The sequence below is a fragment of the Scyliorhinus canicula genome, chromosome 20, assembly GCF_902713615.1.
Source record: "Scyliorhinus canicula chromosome 20, sScyCan1.1, whole genome shotgun sequence".
In the NCBI taxonomy this organism is placed as follows: Eukaryota; Metazoa; Chordata; class Chondrichthyes; order Carcharhiniformes; family Scyliorhinidae; genus Scyliorhinus; species Scyliorhinus canicula.
In genome coordinates, this window is record NC_052165.1 from 86,451,778 (window position 1) to 86,468,232 (window position 16,455).

A 16,455-nucleotide genomic window follows, 5' to 3' on the forward strand; every position below is an offset into this window, starting at 1 on the left:
GAGCATACTACACGAAATATAAACATACATAAAATTTTTCTTTTGTAGAGTAGGGGCCCTGCCATCACTTTTCTAATTGGGCCCGCAATTCCTAGCACCAGACCTGCGTGGACCCCCAGATACCTGAAACTCTTCTCAGCCCTCTTCAATGGGAGTTTCCCTATCTCTCTCTCCCGACCCCCCGGATGCAGGCCAAACAACATTGAGCTTATATCCCGAAAAGTCCCCAAACTCCTCGAGTATCTTCAGCACCTCTGGCAGCCCCTCAACCGGGTCCGCGACATACAACAGCAGATCATCCGCATATAGTGACAGCCGGTGTTCCTCCCCCCCCCCCCCCCCCCCCCCCACCCCCCTCCCCCCCCCCCCGCACAATCCCCCTCCAACTCTTCGAGTCCCTCAGTGCCATAGCCAGGGGCTCAATTGCTAACGCGAAAAGCAGGGGAGACAGGGGGCACCCCTGCCTTGTCCCTCTGGAGAGCCGAAAGTCCTCCGACCGCCTCCCGTTCATCACTACACTCGCCACCGGGGAGCTGTACAGTAGCCTTACCCAGCTGATGAACCCTTCGCCAAATCCAAACCTCCGCAACACCTCCCACAGGTAGCTCCACTCCACCCTATCAAAAGCTTTCTCCGCATCCATAGACGCCACTATTTCTGACTTCCCAGCCACCGGTGCCATCATCATGACATTCAGGAGCCTCCGCACGTTGGCGTTCAATTGTCTCCCCTTTACAAACCCCGTTGATCCTCATGAATCACCGTCGGGGCTACATCCTCCACCCTCCTGGACAGCACCTTTGCCAACAACTTGACCTCTACGTTGAGGAGCGAGATCGGCCGATAGGAACCAAACTGAAAGGGGTCCTTGTCCCGCTTCAGGAGCAAAGAAATAATCGCCCTGGACATCGTCGGGGGCAGAGTCCCCCCCTCCTTAGCCTCATTCAGGGTTCTCACCAGCAGCGGGCCCAGCAGATCTATAAATTTCTTGTAAAATTCCACCGGGAACCCATCCGCCCTGGCGCTTTCCCTGTCTGCATGCTGCCCAATGCCGCCACCAGCTCCTCCAGCTTAATTGGGGACCCCACACCCTCCACCCGCTCGTCCCCTACTCTTGGGAACTCCAGCTTATCCAAAAAGCGACCCACCCCACCTGCTTCCCCGGGGGGAACTGCCCGGTACAGCCCCTCGTAGAAGGATCTGAACACCCCGTTGATGTCTTTTCCACCCCGCACTAGGTTCCCATCTACATCCGTGGCTCCCCCAATTTCCCTAGCCGCCTCCCACTTCCGGAGCTGGTAGGCCAACATCCGACTCGCCTTCTCCCCGTGTTCGTACGCCGCCCCCTGGTGCCCTCCTCCACTGCGCCTCCGCCTTACGGGTGGTCAAAACATCAAATTCCGCCTGGAGACTGCGCCGCTTCCTCAAAAGCCCCTCCTCCGGGTTGTCTGCATAACTCCTATCCACCCTGACAATCTCTGCCACCAGTCTCTCCCTCTCGACCCTCTCCCTCCTCTCCCTGTGCGCCTGGACGGATATCAACTCCCCTCTGACTTCTGCCTTTAGTGCTTCCCAAACCATCACAACCTGTACCTCCCCGTTATCATTAGTTTCCAAATACCTCTCTAAACCCCTACGGATCCGTTCACACACTTCCTCTTCTGCCAACAGCCCCACATCCAACCTCCACTTCGGTCGCTGATCCTTCCCCTCACCCAGCTCCAAGTCTACTGAATGTGGGGCATGATCAGAGATAGCTATCGCCGAATACTCCACCCCCACCACTCTCGGGATCAACGCCCTGCTAAGCACGAAGAAGTCAATCCGGGAGTATGCCTTATGAACATGGGAGAAAAAGGAGAACTCCCTACCCCCCGGTTCCAAAAATCTCCAAGGGTCCACCCCCCCCCCACCCACCCCCCCCCCCCCCCACCCCCCCCCCCCCCCCCCGTCCCCCGTCCCCCCATCTGGTCCATAAACCCCCTCAGCACCGAGGCCGCTGCCGGCCTCCTGCCCGTCCTGGACTTCGAACGATCCAGAGCCGGATCCAGCACCGTGTTAAAGTCCCCACCCATAATCAATCCTCCTGTCTCCAGGTCCGGGATCAGGCCCAGCATACGCCGCATGAAGCCCGCATCGTCCCAGTTGGGGGCGTAGACATTGACCAAGACCACTTGCTCCCCCTGAAGTCTCCCACTCACCATCACATATCGCCCTGAAGAGTCTGCCACCACTTTGGATGCGACGAACGATAGGCTCTTGCCCACCAAGATTGCCGCCCCACGGTTCTTTGCATCAAGCCCCGAGTGGAATACCTGTCCCACCCAACCTTTTTGTAACCTCACCTGATCCGTAACCCTGAGGTGCGTCTCCTAGAGCACAGCCACATCCGCTCCCAGCCCCCTCAAGTGAGCCAACACCCGAGACCGCTTCACTGGACCATTCAGCCCCCTCACATTCCATGTAACCAACCGAACCCGGGGGGCTGTCCGCTTCCCTCTGCGCCTGTCAGCTATACCCCTTCCTCAACCCACCACGTGCCCAGGGAAACCCCCAGGCTCGCTTTCCCACGGTGGCAGACCCCCCACCTAATCCCCCCCCTCGCCATCCCTTCCCTCACAGTCCCTGCAGCAACAACCCAGCACCCCCTCCCCGTCTCCACCCCCCCCAAGCCCCCCTCCCCCCCCCAAGATAGGGCCTCCCCTAGCTGCGTTACCCCCAACATTATGCTTCCGTGAGTCAGCTGACTTCTGCTGACCCCGGCCTCTCCCGCCGTAACCATAACCCTCCCCCCCCCCCCGGTGAAACACCGCCACCAATCCCTCCCTATCAGTGCCGGCCCCGCCCCCAATTCATCCAGCGCGGGAAGAAAGCCAGCGCTTCCAACCCGAGCCCGCCCCTCGGCCCGGCCCGCGGGAAAGAGGCGTGCACATGACCCATCGGGGCCCCAGCCTACTCCCCAACCCACCAGTGGAAAAAACAAAGAAAAGCACCCTGATAAATAACCAACAGCCCCAAAACCAGAAAAAAAAACCCCGAAAGAACACAGATGACAATAGCCAAAATAGCGAAAACAGCAAAAACAAACATGAAACAACCATTAGTAAACACAGCCAAAATCGGCAAAAGGATACCCAGGAAGGTAAAGCCTTCAAGCAAAGTACATTTCTCTTCGGCCCCCCCAATCCTCAGTTTGAGTCCAAGTTCTCAGCCTGGACAAAAGTCCAGGCCTCCACCGGAGAGTTAAAATAGAGCTGGCGGTCCTTGTACATGACCCAGAGGCGAGCCGGCTGTAGAAGGCCAAACTTTACCCCCTTCCTATGGAGCACTCCCTTCGTTCGGTTGAAGCCAGCTCTTCTCTTCGCCACCTCCGCGCTCCAGTCCTGAAAGATCCATACGTCCGTGTTCTCCCACCTGCTACTCCTCTCCTTCTTCGCCCACCTCAACACGCACTCCCGAGAAAACGGACCAGCACCACCCTGGTCGGCTCGTTCGGTTTAGGTTTCCACTGAGACACTCGGTAGGCGCCCTCCAGCTCCAGGGGCCCATTAAATGACCCCGCACCCATCAGCGTGTTTAACATGAGGACCACGTAGGCCGCCAGATCCAAGCCCTCTAGCCCGTCTGCGAGGCCCAGAATCCGCAGATTCTTCCGGCGGGAGCGGTTCTCCATTTCCTCCATCCTATCTTGCCATTTCTTATGCAGTCCCTCGTGTGTCTCCACTTTCACTGCCAGGCCCAGAAGCTCATCCTCATTCTTTGAGACCTTGTGCTGCAGCTTCCGAACCTCCATGGCCTGAGCTGTCTGAGTCGCTGCCAGCTTGTCCAACGAGGCCTTAAATGGCTCCAAAATCTCAGCTTTGAGCTCCCGGAAGGAGCGCTGAAAATGAGCCACACAGCGAGTACTGACCGAATCCATTGAGAGAGCACAGAGAGAACACTGCATGACTCCACATAGCGAGCGATGAAAGACTCCACAGAGAGAGCGACACAAGACTCCACAGAGAGCTCGTTGACAGACTCCAAAATAGAAGCAATTAAACACTCCATAGCAAACGCCGTGCATGAGCCCAGAGCTGAAGGGGTTGGATTACGAGAAGAGGTTGAGTAGACTGGGACTGTACTCATTGGAATTTAGAAGAATGAGTGGGGGATCTTATAGAAACATTTAAAATTATGAAGGGAACAGATAGGATTGATGTGGGCAATTTGTTTCCACTGGCAGGTGAAAGCAGAACTAGGGGACATAGCCTCAAAATAAGGGGAAGTAGATTTAGGACTGAATTTAGGAGGAACTTCTTCACCCACAGGGTTGTGAATCTATGGTATTCCTTGCCCAGTGAAGCAGTTGAGGCTCCTTCATTACATGTGTGGTGATCCTCGCCTGAGTGTGAACAGAAGGGACTGGTGGGACATGGAAGTACCACCAGGGGGCAGCGCGGGGACACATAAAAGGAACGCCGAAGGCCCGCCTTGGCACTTGAACCGGAGGGTTGAAGAGGCAAGGTGTGGAAGTTAACTCTGGGCTGCTAGTCTGTTTTGGGCCTAGTTGCAGAACATTGAAGAGCAGCATTTTCTCAAGTGCAATTCTGTAATTTATTGTGGGGCACAATAAATCATTCTTTAACCTAAAGACGACTTCGAGCATTCTTTCAAGAATCATAACATGGTACAGGAGTGGCTTCTCTGAACAGAAGGAACCAGCGCTACCAGCAAGACAAAGAAAATAAAACCAAAAAGAAGCAACAGCAACAGGCAGGCCACCAGACTTTGCAGCCTCTCAACTCCAGACGACTTTCTGAAACAATGGAACACACGCTGCTTCCAGGGCCAATGAGAGCTACAGGTAATTTAAATTACAATTGGAAAATGTTTAAACAACAATTTGAGATGTACTTGTTAGCTCAGGACTTACATACAGCCACCGATGAGAAAAAAATTGCACTTTTAATCAGATCGGGTGGCCAGCAAGTGGTAGACACATATAACTCTTTCACATATGCGGATACTGAAGACAAAACTAAGTTTCAAGTGATAATCGCAAAATTTGATGAACACTGTAAATCTCAATCCAATGAGATCATTGAAAGATTCACCCTCCGTCACAGACTCCAAAAAAACGGGGAGACTATCTCCCACTTTGTGACAGATCTACGCTTGCTGGCACAAGGCTGCAACTTTGGTGATTTAACAAACTCACTCATCAGAGATCAGCTAATCTATGGTCTTGCTGACGGAAATCTAAGAGAATCACTAATACTACAAAACGATTTAACTCTAAAAACTACCATAGATAAATGCTTGCTACAGGAGCAGAAAAAGCAGCAGGTACAGGAGCTATTTGAAAAACATTCCTTACAAAACACTCACCACGATGCAGATATAAAGATGGTGGCTTCCCCTCACAGGTCGTCTCTTCCGTTCTCCAGGCCGTCTCTTCCGTTCTCCGGCCCGTCTGCGCATGCGCATCCTCCTGAAAGACGCGATCCCGGAAGTGATCGGTCCGCGCATGCGCACTACTCACAATACCGGCCCTGGACTGAAAACCGCAATGCGCATGCGCGAACGCAACATACGCATGACGTCATGACGTGTCATTATTGCGGCTCCTCCCACTTAAAAGGGCAATGTCCTGCTCAAGGAAAAAGGTGCAGAAAGTGTTCAAAAATGAATCACTTTGCCTCCCAATGTCAATCCACAGCCAAATATCACTCATCCACGCAACGGCACGGCAACCTGAAGGTCCGCACAGTTGATGTCATGAACACTCAGGCACCCGACGACAATTTTTCCGACCATGAAGAATTCAACTCCTGGGAACACACGTACACCATTGGAATTATTAATGCCACAGCGGGACCACAGGAGCTGATGACACAACCTCGACACGTGCATGCCATCAACTCTGCAAGTGAATGGACTGCTACGGTGCGCGTACATGACTTCCCCATCACGTTCAAACTGGACACGGGAGCCTCAGCAAACTTGCTAACGAGCAAAGATCTCGCATCTGTCCCAGGGACGCACGAGGTGTTACCTGCCGCATGCAAGCTCACTGACTACAACGGCAACCAGATCATCTCAAAGGGATCCTGCCACCTACAAGTTGCCAACAAAACAGTCGCAACAGGCCTACGATTTGAAATTGTAGAAGACAACAGCTCCTCACTGCTAGGTGCTCAAGCCTGCAAGGATTTGCGGCTAATTCAACGGATTTTCATGCACACGGCTGCATCATCACGCATTACCGAGGACATACAGCTGCTCCTCACCAACTACCCCGACGTCTTCTCGGGCATGGGTACACTGCCCTACACGTACAGAATCTTGCTCAAAGAGAATGCCATACCGGTCGTTCATGCCCCACGCAGGGTGCCGGCTCCATTGCGGGACAAGCTACGATCCGAACTTCAACGTCTCCAAACTCAAGGCGTCATCTCACGAGTCACACAGCCGACTGACTGGGTCAGCTCGCTGGTGTGCGTCAAGAAGCCATCTGGTGAACTTCGGATCTGTCTAGATCCCAAAGACCTGAATAAGAACATTCGCAGGGAACACTACCCTATCCCCAAGCGCGAGGAAATCACGAGCGAAATGGCACAAGCTCGAATCTTCACCAAACTGGATGCATCACAGGGGTTCTGGCAAATGCAGCTCGATGAGTCCAGCCGCCTGCTGTGCACCTTCAACACGCCGTTTGGAAGGTACTGCTATAATCGGATGCCCTTCGGCATTATATCTGCATCCGAAATCTTTCACAGAATCATGGAGCAGATGGTAGAAGGCATCGAAGGCGTACGTGTCTATGTGGATGACATCATCATATGGTCAACGACAGAGGAAGACCATATTGCGAGGGTGAAGCAAGTCTTCCAGAGGATCCACCACTATGGACTGAAGCTCAACCGGGCCAAGTGCACTTTCGCACAGTCCTCTCTGACCTTCCTGGGCGACACTATATCAGAGCACGGGGTGAAGCCGGACGCTGAGAAGATCGCTGCAATTCAGAGCATGCAGCGACCACAGGACAAGAAAGCAGTTCTAAGGTTCCTGGGATTCGTCAACTTCCTCGGTAAATTCATACCCAACCTAGCAGCACGGACGACGGCGTTGAGGAACGTGACAAGGAAGGACACGGAGTTTGCCTGGACCCAAGCTCACCAAGATGAATGGGATGATCTGAGACACCAGTTGATGGCAGCTCCAACGCTTGCATTTTTTGACCCGGCGAAACCTACCAAGATCTCCACTGACACCAGTCAACATGGGATTGGTGCTGTGCTACTGCAACAGGATGACCAGTTGGACTGGGTTCCAGTGGCTTACGCTTCACGAGCGATGACTGCCACAGAGTGCAGGTATGCACAGATAGAAAAGGAGTGCCTAGGGCTAATCACAGGCATGACCAAATTCCACCACTATGTGTACGGTCTTCCCACTTTCATCATGGAAACGGATCATAGGCCGCTGGTCAATATCATCGACAAGGACCTCAATGATATGACACCGCGCCTACAACGCATGATGATGAAGTTGCGCAGGTACGACTTCACGCTGGTCTACACCCCTGGCAAGGACCTTGTGATAGCTGACACGTTATCACGAGCCATGGACGCTGACAACCCGCCACTGGCTTCCATCAATGATGTGGAAGCTCATGCACAGTGGTGCAAGGAGACGCTCCCGGCAACGGACGAGAGGCTGCAGCAAATTCGTCAGGCCACACAGGAGGACGCCACCCTCCTTCAAGTCCTACACAACCTTCAACATGGCTGGCCAAAGGGGCGGTGCCCACAGTTCCAAAACGTCAAGACTGAACTATCCGTGGTCGATGGAATTATACTGCGAAACGACAGAATCGTCATCCCAATGGCGCTCCGGCCCGACATCCTCCACAGGATTCACGAGGGGCACCTTGGTGCCGAAAAGTGCAAGAGGAGAGCGCGACAATCTGTTTACTGGCCAGGGATTAACGAGGACATTACAAACATGGTGCTCACTTGTGACACGTGCCAAAGACATCGACCGGCACAATGCAAGGAGCCACTGCAGCAGCATGAGATGGCCACGTCACCATGGGACAAAGTGGGCATTGACCTGTTCCACTCCATGGGCCGCAACTATGTTCTGATTATTGACTACTACTCCAACTTTCCGGAAGTCCTGCAACTCCCGGATCTCACAGCCGCAGCCGTCATCAAGGCCTGCAAAGAAACTTTCTCCAGACATGGCATCCCACGGACGGTCATGTCCGACAATGGTCCTTGTTTTGCCAGCTGGGAGTGGACGGACTTCGCCAAGCGTTACAATTTCCAGCATATAACATCGAGTCCTCACTTTCCGCAATCAAATGGCAGGGTGGAGAAAGGTGTCCACATAATTAAACAACTCATCAGCAAAGCTGCAGACTCAAGATCCGACGTACACTTGGCCCTCTTGTCGTACCGATCGTCACCTTTGAGCTCGGGACTATCACCAGCTCAGATGCTTTTCAACAGGGATGTGCGGACAACATTACCGGCACTACAATTCACCAATCCCGATCACTCGCCTGTCCTGGATAAAATGCGTCACCAACGGCAAGTGCAAAAGCAGCACTATGACAAGCAGGCCAAGGTACTGCAACCATTGGCCATCAATGACACGGTGAGGTTGCGAAACCCGGCTGGGGGATGGTCCAAAATGGCGGTGGTCCTCCGCCAAATGTCGCCACGGTCCTACGTCGTGCAGTCGGATGATGGAAAAATGGTTCGACGAAATCGGCGAGACCTTCTGAAAGTCACACCTCGTCCACGGGTCTTTCCCACACTCAATCTGCAGGACACACTGGATCCACAGGACGCTGTCATACATCATCCTGACACCCCAGCAGAAGATGTCCACACGGACACAGACGACCCTGGATCTCCATGCCCACTCAGGAGGTCTACACGGATCAGACGTGCACCTGACCGTCTGAACCTGTGAACATGGACTGACGAATGCATTGCCCTGCCCTGTTGTGTGTATATATATATATATAAACCTAACTGTTTACATTTGTGTTTTGTTACAGCTCTGCAACTACGGAAAAAAAAAAAGTGAAAAAGGGGGATGTGGTGATCCTCGCCTGAGTGTGAACAGAAGGGACTGGTGGGACATGGAAGTACCACCAGGGGGGCAGCGCGGGGACACATAAAAGGAACGCCGAAGGCCCGCCTTGGCACTTGAACCGGAGGGTTGAAGAGGCAAGGTGTGGAAGTTAATTCTGGGCTGCTAGTCTGTTTTGGGCCTAGGTGCAGAACATTGAAGAGCAGCATTTTCTCAAGTGCAATTCTGTAATTTATTGTGGGGCACAATAAATCATTCTTTAACCTAAAGACGACTTCGAGCATTCTTTCAAGAAGCATAACAACATGTTTTTAAGGTAAAGATAGATAGTTTTTTGAAGAATAAAGGGATTAAGGGTTATGGTGTTCGGGCCGGAACGTGGAGCTGAGTCCACAAAAGATCAGCCATGATCTCATTGAATGGCGGAGCAGGCTCGAGGGGCCAGATGGTCTACTCCTGCTCCTAGTTCTTATGTTCTTATGTTCTTATGAAAGGGTTGATGTACAAGGAGAGATTAAACCGCTTGGGATTTTACTCATTGGAGTTTAGAAGGATGAGAAGGGATGTGATCGAGATGTATAAAATATTAAATGGGATTGATAAAGTAAATATATATCAAATATTCCTCCTTGTGGGGCAATCTAGAACATGAGGTCACAGATATAGGTTGAGAGGCGATAGATTTAAGATTGAGATAAGGAGGCACTACTTCTCACAGAGGGTGGTGAATTTGTGGAACTCGCTGCCCCATAGTGCGATGGAATCAGAGTCATTGGATGGTTTGAAGAAGCAGATAGATATAGTTCTGATTAAAAAATGGGTTAAAGGGGTGGCACGGTGGCTCAGTGGTTAGCACTACTGCCTACAGCGCTGAGGACCCAGGTTCGATCCTGGCCTCGGGTCACTGTCTGTGCGGAGTTTGCACATTCTCCCAGTGTCTGTGTGGGTTTCACCCCCACAACCCAAAGATGTGGAGGGTAGGTGGCAGACCCCCCACCCAATCCCCCCCCTCGCCATCCCTTCCCTCACAGTCCCTGCAGCAACAACCCAGCACCCCCTCCCCGTCTCCACCCCCCCAAGCCCCCCTCCCCCCCCCAAGATAGGGCCTCCCCTAGCTGCATTACCCCCAACATTATGCTTCCGTGAGTCAGCTGACTTCTGCTGACCCCGGCCTCTCCCGCCGTAACCATAACCCCCCCCCCCCCCCCCCCCCCCGGTGAAACACCGCCACCAATCCCTCCCTATCAGTGCCGGCCCCGCCCCCAATTCATCCAGCGCGGGAAGAAAGCCAGCGCTTCCAACCCGAGCCCGCCCCTCGGCCCGGCCCGCGGGAAAGAGGCGTGCACATGACCCATCGGGGCCCCAGCCTACTCCCCAACCCACTAGTGGAAAAAACAAAGAAAAGCACCCTGATAAATAACCAACAGCCCCAAAACCAGAAAAAAAACCCCCGAAAGAACACAGATGACAATAGCCAAAATAGCGAAAACAGCAAAAACAAACATGAAACAACCATTAGTAAACACAGCCAAAATCGGCAAAAGGATACCCAGGAAGGTAAAGCCTTCAAGCAAAGTACATTTCTCTTCGGCCCCCCCAATTTCAATAAAGCAATTGTGTTGCTAAAACCAACATTTTAAATATGAAATCTCCTCATCACCTCTTAGGCATGCTGGACATAGGCTGCAAAGGATATGAACTCTGTTCCATACCCTTCTACTGACATATTAATACTTACAAGTTTTTGGTGAGTGTATCACCATAAGACAGGGTAGCATGGTGGTTAGCATAAATGCTTCACAGCTCCAGGGTCCCAGGTTCGATTCCCGGCTGGGTCACTGTCTGTGTGGAGTCTGCACATCCTCCCCGTGTGTGTGTGGGTTTCCTCCGGGTGCTCCGGTTTCCTCCCACAGTCCAAAGATGTGTGGGTTAGGTGGATTGGCCATGCTAAATTGCCCGTAGTGTAAGGTTAATGGGGGGATTGTTGGGTTACGGGTATACGGGTTACGTGGGTTTAAGTAGGGTGATCATTGCTCGGCACAACATTGAGGGCCGAAGGGCCTGTTCTGTGCTGTACTGTTCTATGTCTAAATTGCCCCTGAATTGGAAAACAAAAATAATTGGGTACTCTAAATTTACTTTTTTAACAAATGGGTTAAAGGGTTATGGGGAACAGGTAGGGAGGTGGATTTGAGAACAGGAAGAGATCAGCCATGATCTGATTAAATGGTGGAGCAGGTTCAACAGGCTGAAATGCCTACTTCTGCTCCTAATTCCTATGTTCAAATGTACGTTCATTTTTTTTTGATAATTCTAAGATTTGTCTGCATAAAATAATCTAAATGGAAATGTTTATGCAAATCCTTTATATTAAGAAGGACATATATCCTTTTGAATGAAATTGATGCTTTAATTATTTCTCAATCTTAACCTCGTCGAGACCAAGGGCTGGAGGATACAGGTAGAAGTCAACCTGTGTAAGTGTCATGGGAGGGATGGTGAATCATTGAGGAATTGAATTGGAAACAAAACAGAAAGTTGGTCATGTGTTTTTGCTAGCTCTGCAAGTTAAATCGTGCATGAAATATCAGGCAAGAAACGAAAAGCCACTTCCGCGATTTTACCAGCCCTTTAAGACATTTAAAAGGAGATGGAGATGGCGGAGACGTGTGGTAGGTGTGAATTTAATTATAATTAAAGCTGTTGGAATGAAATTTCTTACCCAATTCTTCCTTAATATTGAAAAGAATGTAATTCAGTAGTCATAACAAAAGTGATGTATTTTAAATATTTGATAGGGTGTATAATCTCAGTCTATCTATAATGGGTACTGACTCTCCTCTTACATTCTAGGGTTCAGATTGTTTGCACTCAACCAGGCAAAAGATTAGGCTAGTTGGGCTTACTGAGTTACTGGGGTAGGATAGGGGCCTGACCCTAGATGGGGTGCCCTTTCAGAGGGTTTGTGCAGACTCGATGCACCAAATGCAATATAATTCTATTCTAACACAACGTCTCTGAAACAGAATTTAGCCCAATATTTTGAGATTGAATGACTTCTTCAGAGCCCAGCCTTCACGTTTATATAACTGTAGTCATAGTGTGCGGTCAAAAATACATAATTTCATTGACATTTTAGGTATTCCGACCTCTGAGACAGATGAAGTGGGAACAAGCAGCACACTCGATGATGTAGCTAAACCAAATGTTCCACCTGGCAGTGGCTCAAGTGGTAAAGAACCGGAGAGTGATATTCAATCTCGGAGTGATCTATGTGACAGGAATTTGGAGGGTGCATCTCATGTGCCTTGTTCTGTACTTGAGGAAGATGCAGAACTATCATATAGTGAGACTGAAGCTGGATCAACAAGTGTTCCTGATGACGAAGTCCCTGAAGACCAGAACATGGAACCTGAGACAGCTGCCCCATTACCAAGTCCAGATCCGACTGAAAAACAAGAAGGTAAAATGGTGGTTCTGATATCCCAGATGCTCCCTCTGTATCTGCTAAAAGTACTTGTCCAGGTAATGGACAAAGAAGGTTATTTTGAGCGAATTCTGGATATAATCCTAATCCTCACCATTTATCCAGATCTGTGATTAATGAAGAAAATGCTGTCAGTAGTTTTATTTTGGATATTTTAGCTAGCATAGCTCAATTAAGCTTGTTAATTACAAAATTTATTAGTTAAACAGAAAATATTTGGCCTGTATAATTGCTGAGATAGCAACTCATGGACAGTGAAGTGTGTAGTGGGGGAGTCTCTGTTGTATCTTTGAATTTGAAGTTTTTTTCAATTTACGGTTGCCGGTTGTTGTTGAGACATTGCTGAAACTCAGTAGAAATTCAAGTTAAAAACTTGTCAGGTGCAAATAAGAATTATTTTATTTGAAGTTCATTGGTTACAACTTGCATTTCATTTAAAAGGTAGTTTGTAGACAATTTGATTTTCTTCAAAGAATCACAGGAATTATCTTCTGAGACAATAGCCTGAACACAACTTTAAAAGTCAAAGGCTGAAGTCAAAGTATGAAAATGAAATAGGAATACAGAACTCTTTTCTAATTCTCTTCCTTTACTTTCTCTCTCTCTCTCTCTCTTTCTGTCTTGTTCTCTTTGTCTCTTTCCTGTTTCTTTCTTTCTGTCTTTCTTTCTTTCTGTCTTTCTGTCTTTCTTCTTTCTGTCTTTCTGTCTAAAATGGTAGCCAAATCATCCATGGATATACTCTTTCATATCTGTCTTAAGCGATCCGATCACACCCCAATATAATCCTAATTGGTTTAAGCTATATTCAAAACACATTTGATTTGATAACAAGCCATCCATCCTCACGATGCAACGCCACTTCCAATTGTTGCTTATCTGTAACAATTGAGACGTTAATCATCTCATCATGCTATTATTCCGAAAATATAAATGAAACTGTATTTTGACACAGTCTAAAATGTTTCGGCTTGCATACGTTATGGAATGTGGTTCAGGCTGTTATCACAAGTGGCCAGAAATCAGAACAATGGAGCCTTTAATGATCCCACCTTACAGCCCATGGGATTTCGCTGCTGTCCTTGAAAGAATGTGATGTTTTTATCAGTGGTTCTATTTTTCCCAAACACATGTCTGAGTTTGGAAGTTGTATATTTCTTTCATTTTAAAACTGGGATTTAATATTTCTGTCTTAAACAGTCTTCTTACCTATATTAAGTGTATTTAAAATACCTGACTTCTACAGTCTCCCTGAATACTCTTGGGATTTGGGAAGCTTCCATCCTGAAATAAGTTCTTATTTGAATTGTATTACAGTGTAAACCAACCCAGTTGAACTGTCATTGCTTCATCCCAGCCTCATCTACCTAATTGTAGCCAGAACATTTCTTCCAATGGTTTCTCTTCCTACTCCTGCGTTGTTAACGCTGCTTTCCCCAGGATCTGTACTTGTCCCTTTCCATTTCTCAATTGCATACTGCCCTTCAGTGACCTAAAAGCACAAAGTCAGGTTCTACATATACACGAACAACACCCAGTTTAATTTTACCACCACGTCACTGTGCCTGTCCACTCTCTCTGATGTGTCACATTCTGTCTGATGTCATCCAGTTTTGGATGAACAGAAATTTCCTCCAACGAGGAGTATTGGGATAAATAAATCTATTGTCTTCGGCCCCACCCCATGACCACCATTTTCATGCCTGCTGACTGTACACAGTTCAACCAGATCATTCAAAATCTTTGTGTTGTGTTTTCCCCCCCCATGATGAGCCTCTAACCATATATCAGCAGCAGAGGGCAGCAGAGCAGAGCTACTGATCAGCTGTTCTGGGGAAATTTGCATACGTGCAGTGCGGTCAGCCTAAGTCGAAGGTGAACCTGCGAAGAAGACCCAAGGAGTTTGAGTAAAGGCAAGCAACCAGCAGAGGGCAGCAGAGCAGAGCTACTGATCAGCTGTTCTGGGGAAATTTGCATACGTGCAGTGCGGTCAGCCTAAGTCGAAGGTGAACCTGCGAAGAAGACCCAAGGAGTTTGAGTAAAGGCAAGCAACCAGCAGAGGGCAGCAGAGCAGAGCTACTGATCAGCTGTTCTGGGGAAATTTGCATACGTGCAGTGCGGTCAGCCTAAGTCGAAGGTGAACCTGCGAAGAAGACCCAAGGAGTTTGAGTAAAGGCAAGCAACCAGCAGAGGGCAGCAGAGCAGAGCTACTGATCAGCTGTTCTGGGGAAATTTGCATACGTGCAGTGCGGTCAGCCTAAGTCGAAGGTGAACCTGCGAAGAAGACCCAAGGAGTTTGAGTAAAGGCAAGCAACCAGCAGAGGGCAGCAGAGCAGAGCTACTGATCAGCTGTTCTGGGGAAATTTGCATACGTGCAGTGCGGTCAGCCTAAGTTGAAGGTGGTTTGTGGAGGGGCTGTTGGCAACTGACAGTTAAACCCGAAACACTTTGTGAGTGTTTCCCACCCTACCTCCTCCTCTAACCAACCCCCCCACCCCACGGTGGTTGGGAAGCGGGAGCAGGGGCCTGTCGTGAAGGTGAGTGAGTGCCTTTAAATTTGCTTACCTTTCAGCGGGATCAGGGTTTGAGGTAATATCAGGTAAGCTCTTCCTTTCTTTTTCTTTTTCTTGTTTTTTTTTTAATCTAGAGGGGATGTCAGGGAAGGCAGTACAATGCTCCTCCTGCAGAATGTTTGAGGTGAGGGACGCCGTCAGTGTCCCTGCTGATTTCATCTGTGGGAAGTGCACCCAACTCCAGCTCCTCAAAAACCGTGTTAGGGACCTGGAGCTTGAGCTGGATGAACTTCGGATCATTCGGGAGGCAGAGGGGGTCATAGATAGGAGCTTCAGGGAAGTAGTTACACCAAAGACTGGAGATAGATGGGTAACTGTAAGAGGGACTGGGAAGAAGCAGTCAGTGCAGGGACCCCCTGCGGTCGTTCCCCTGAGTAACAAGTATACCGTTTTGGATACTTGTGGGGGGGACGACTTACCAGGGGTAAGCCATGGGGTACGGGCCTCTGGCACGGAGTCTGTCCCTGTTGCTCAGAAGGGAAGGGGGGAAAGGAGTAGAACATTAGTAATTGGGGACTCAATAGTCAGGGGCACAGATAGGAGATTTTGTGGGAGCGAGAGAGACTCACGTTTGGTATGTTGCCTCCCAGGTGCAAGGGTACGTGATGTCTCGGATCGTGTTTTCCGGGTCCTTAAGGGGGAGGGGGAGCAGCCCCAAGTCGTAGTCCACATTGGCACTAACGACATAGGTAGGAAAGGGGACAAGGATGTCAGGCAGGCCTTTAGGGAGCTAGGATGGAAGCTCAGAGCGAGAACAAACAGAGTTGTTATCTCTGGGTTGTTGCCCGTGCCACGTGATAGTGAGATGAGGAATAGGGAGAGAGAGCAATTAAACACGTGGCTACAGGGATGGTGCAGGCGGGAGGGATTCAGATTTCTGGATAACTGGGGCTCTTTCTGGGGAAGGTGGGACCTCTATAGACAGGATGGTCTACATCTGAACCTGAGGGGCACCAATATCCTGGGGGGGAGATTTGTTAGTACTCTTTGGGGGGGTTTAAACTAATTCAGCAGGGGCATGGGAACCTGGATTGTAGTTTTGGGGTGCGAGAGATTGAGAGTAGAGAGGTCAGGAGCACAGTTTTGACTTCGCAGGAGGGCGGCAGTGTTCAGGTCTGTGGTTTGAAGTGTGTCTATTTCAATGCCAGGAGTATACGAAATAAGGTAGGGGAACTGGCAGCATGGGTTGGTACCTGGGACTTCGATGTTGTGGCCATTTCAGAGACATGGATAGAGCAGGGACAGGAATGGTTGTTGCAGGTTCCGGGGTTTAGGTGCTTTAGTAAGGTCAGAGAAGGGGGCAAAAGA

General features: G+C 49.8%; 1 protein-coding gene across 1 annotated transcript in view; it reads left to right on the forward strand.

The window, feature by feature from the left end:
- Positions 1 to 11,580: 11,580 nt before the first annotated feature.
- The window catches only part of LOC119955203, a 50,879-nt gene continuing 46,004 nt past the window's right edge, over positions 11,581 to 16,455 (forward strand). Inside the window, exons 1-2 of the mRNA XM_038781211.1 lie at positions 11,581 to 11,762; positions 12,230 to 12,553. Of these exons, the coding sequence (XP_038637139.1) occupies positions 11,741 to 11,762; positions 12,230 to 12,553 (346 nt within the window). The 5' untranslated portion in view covers positions 11,581 to 11,740. The remainder of the gene's footprint in view (positions 11,763 to 12,229; positions 12,554 to 16,455) is intronic.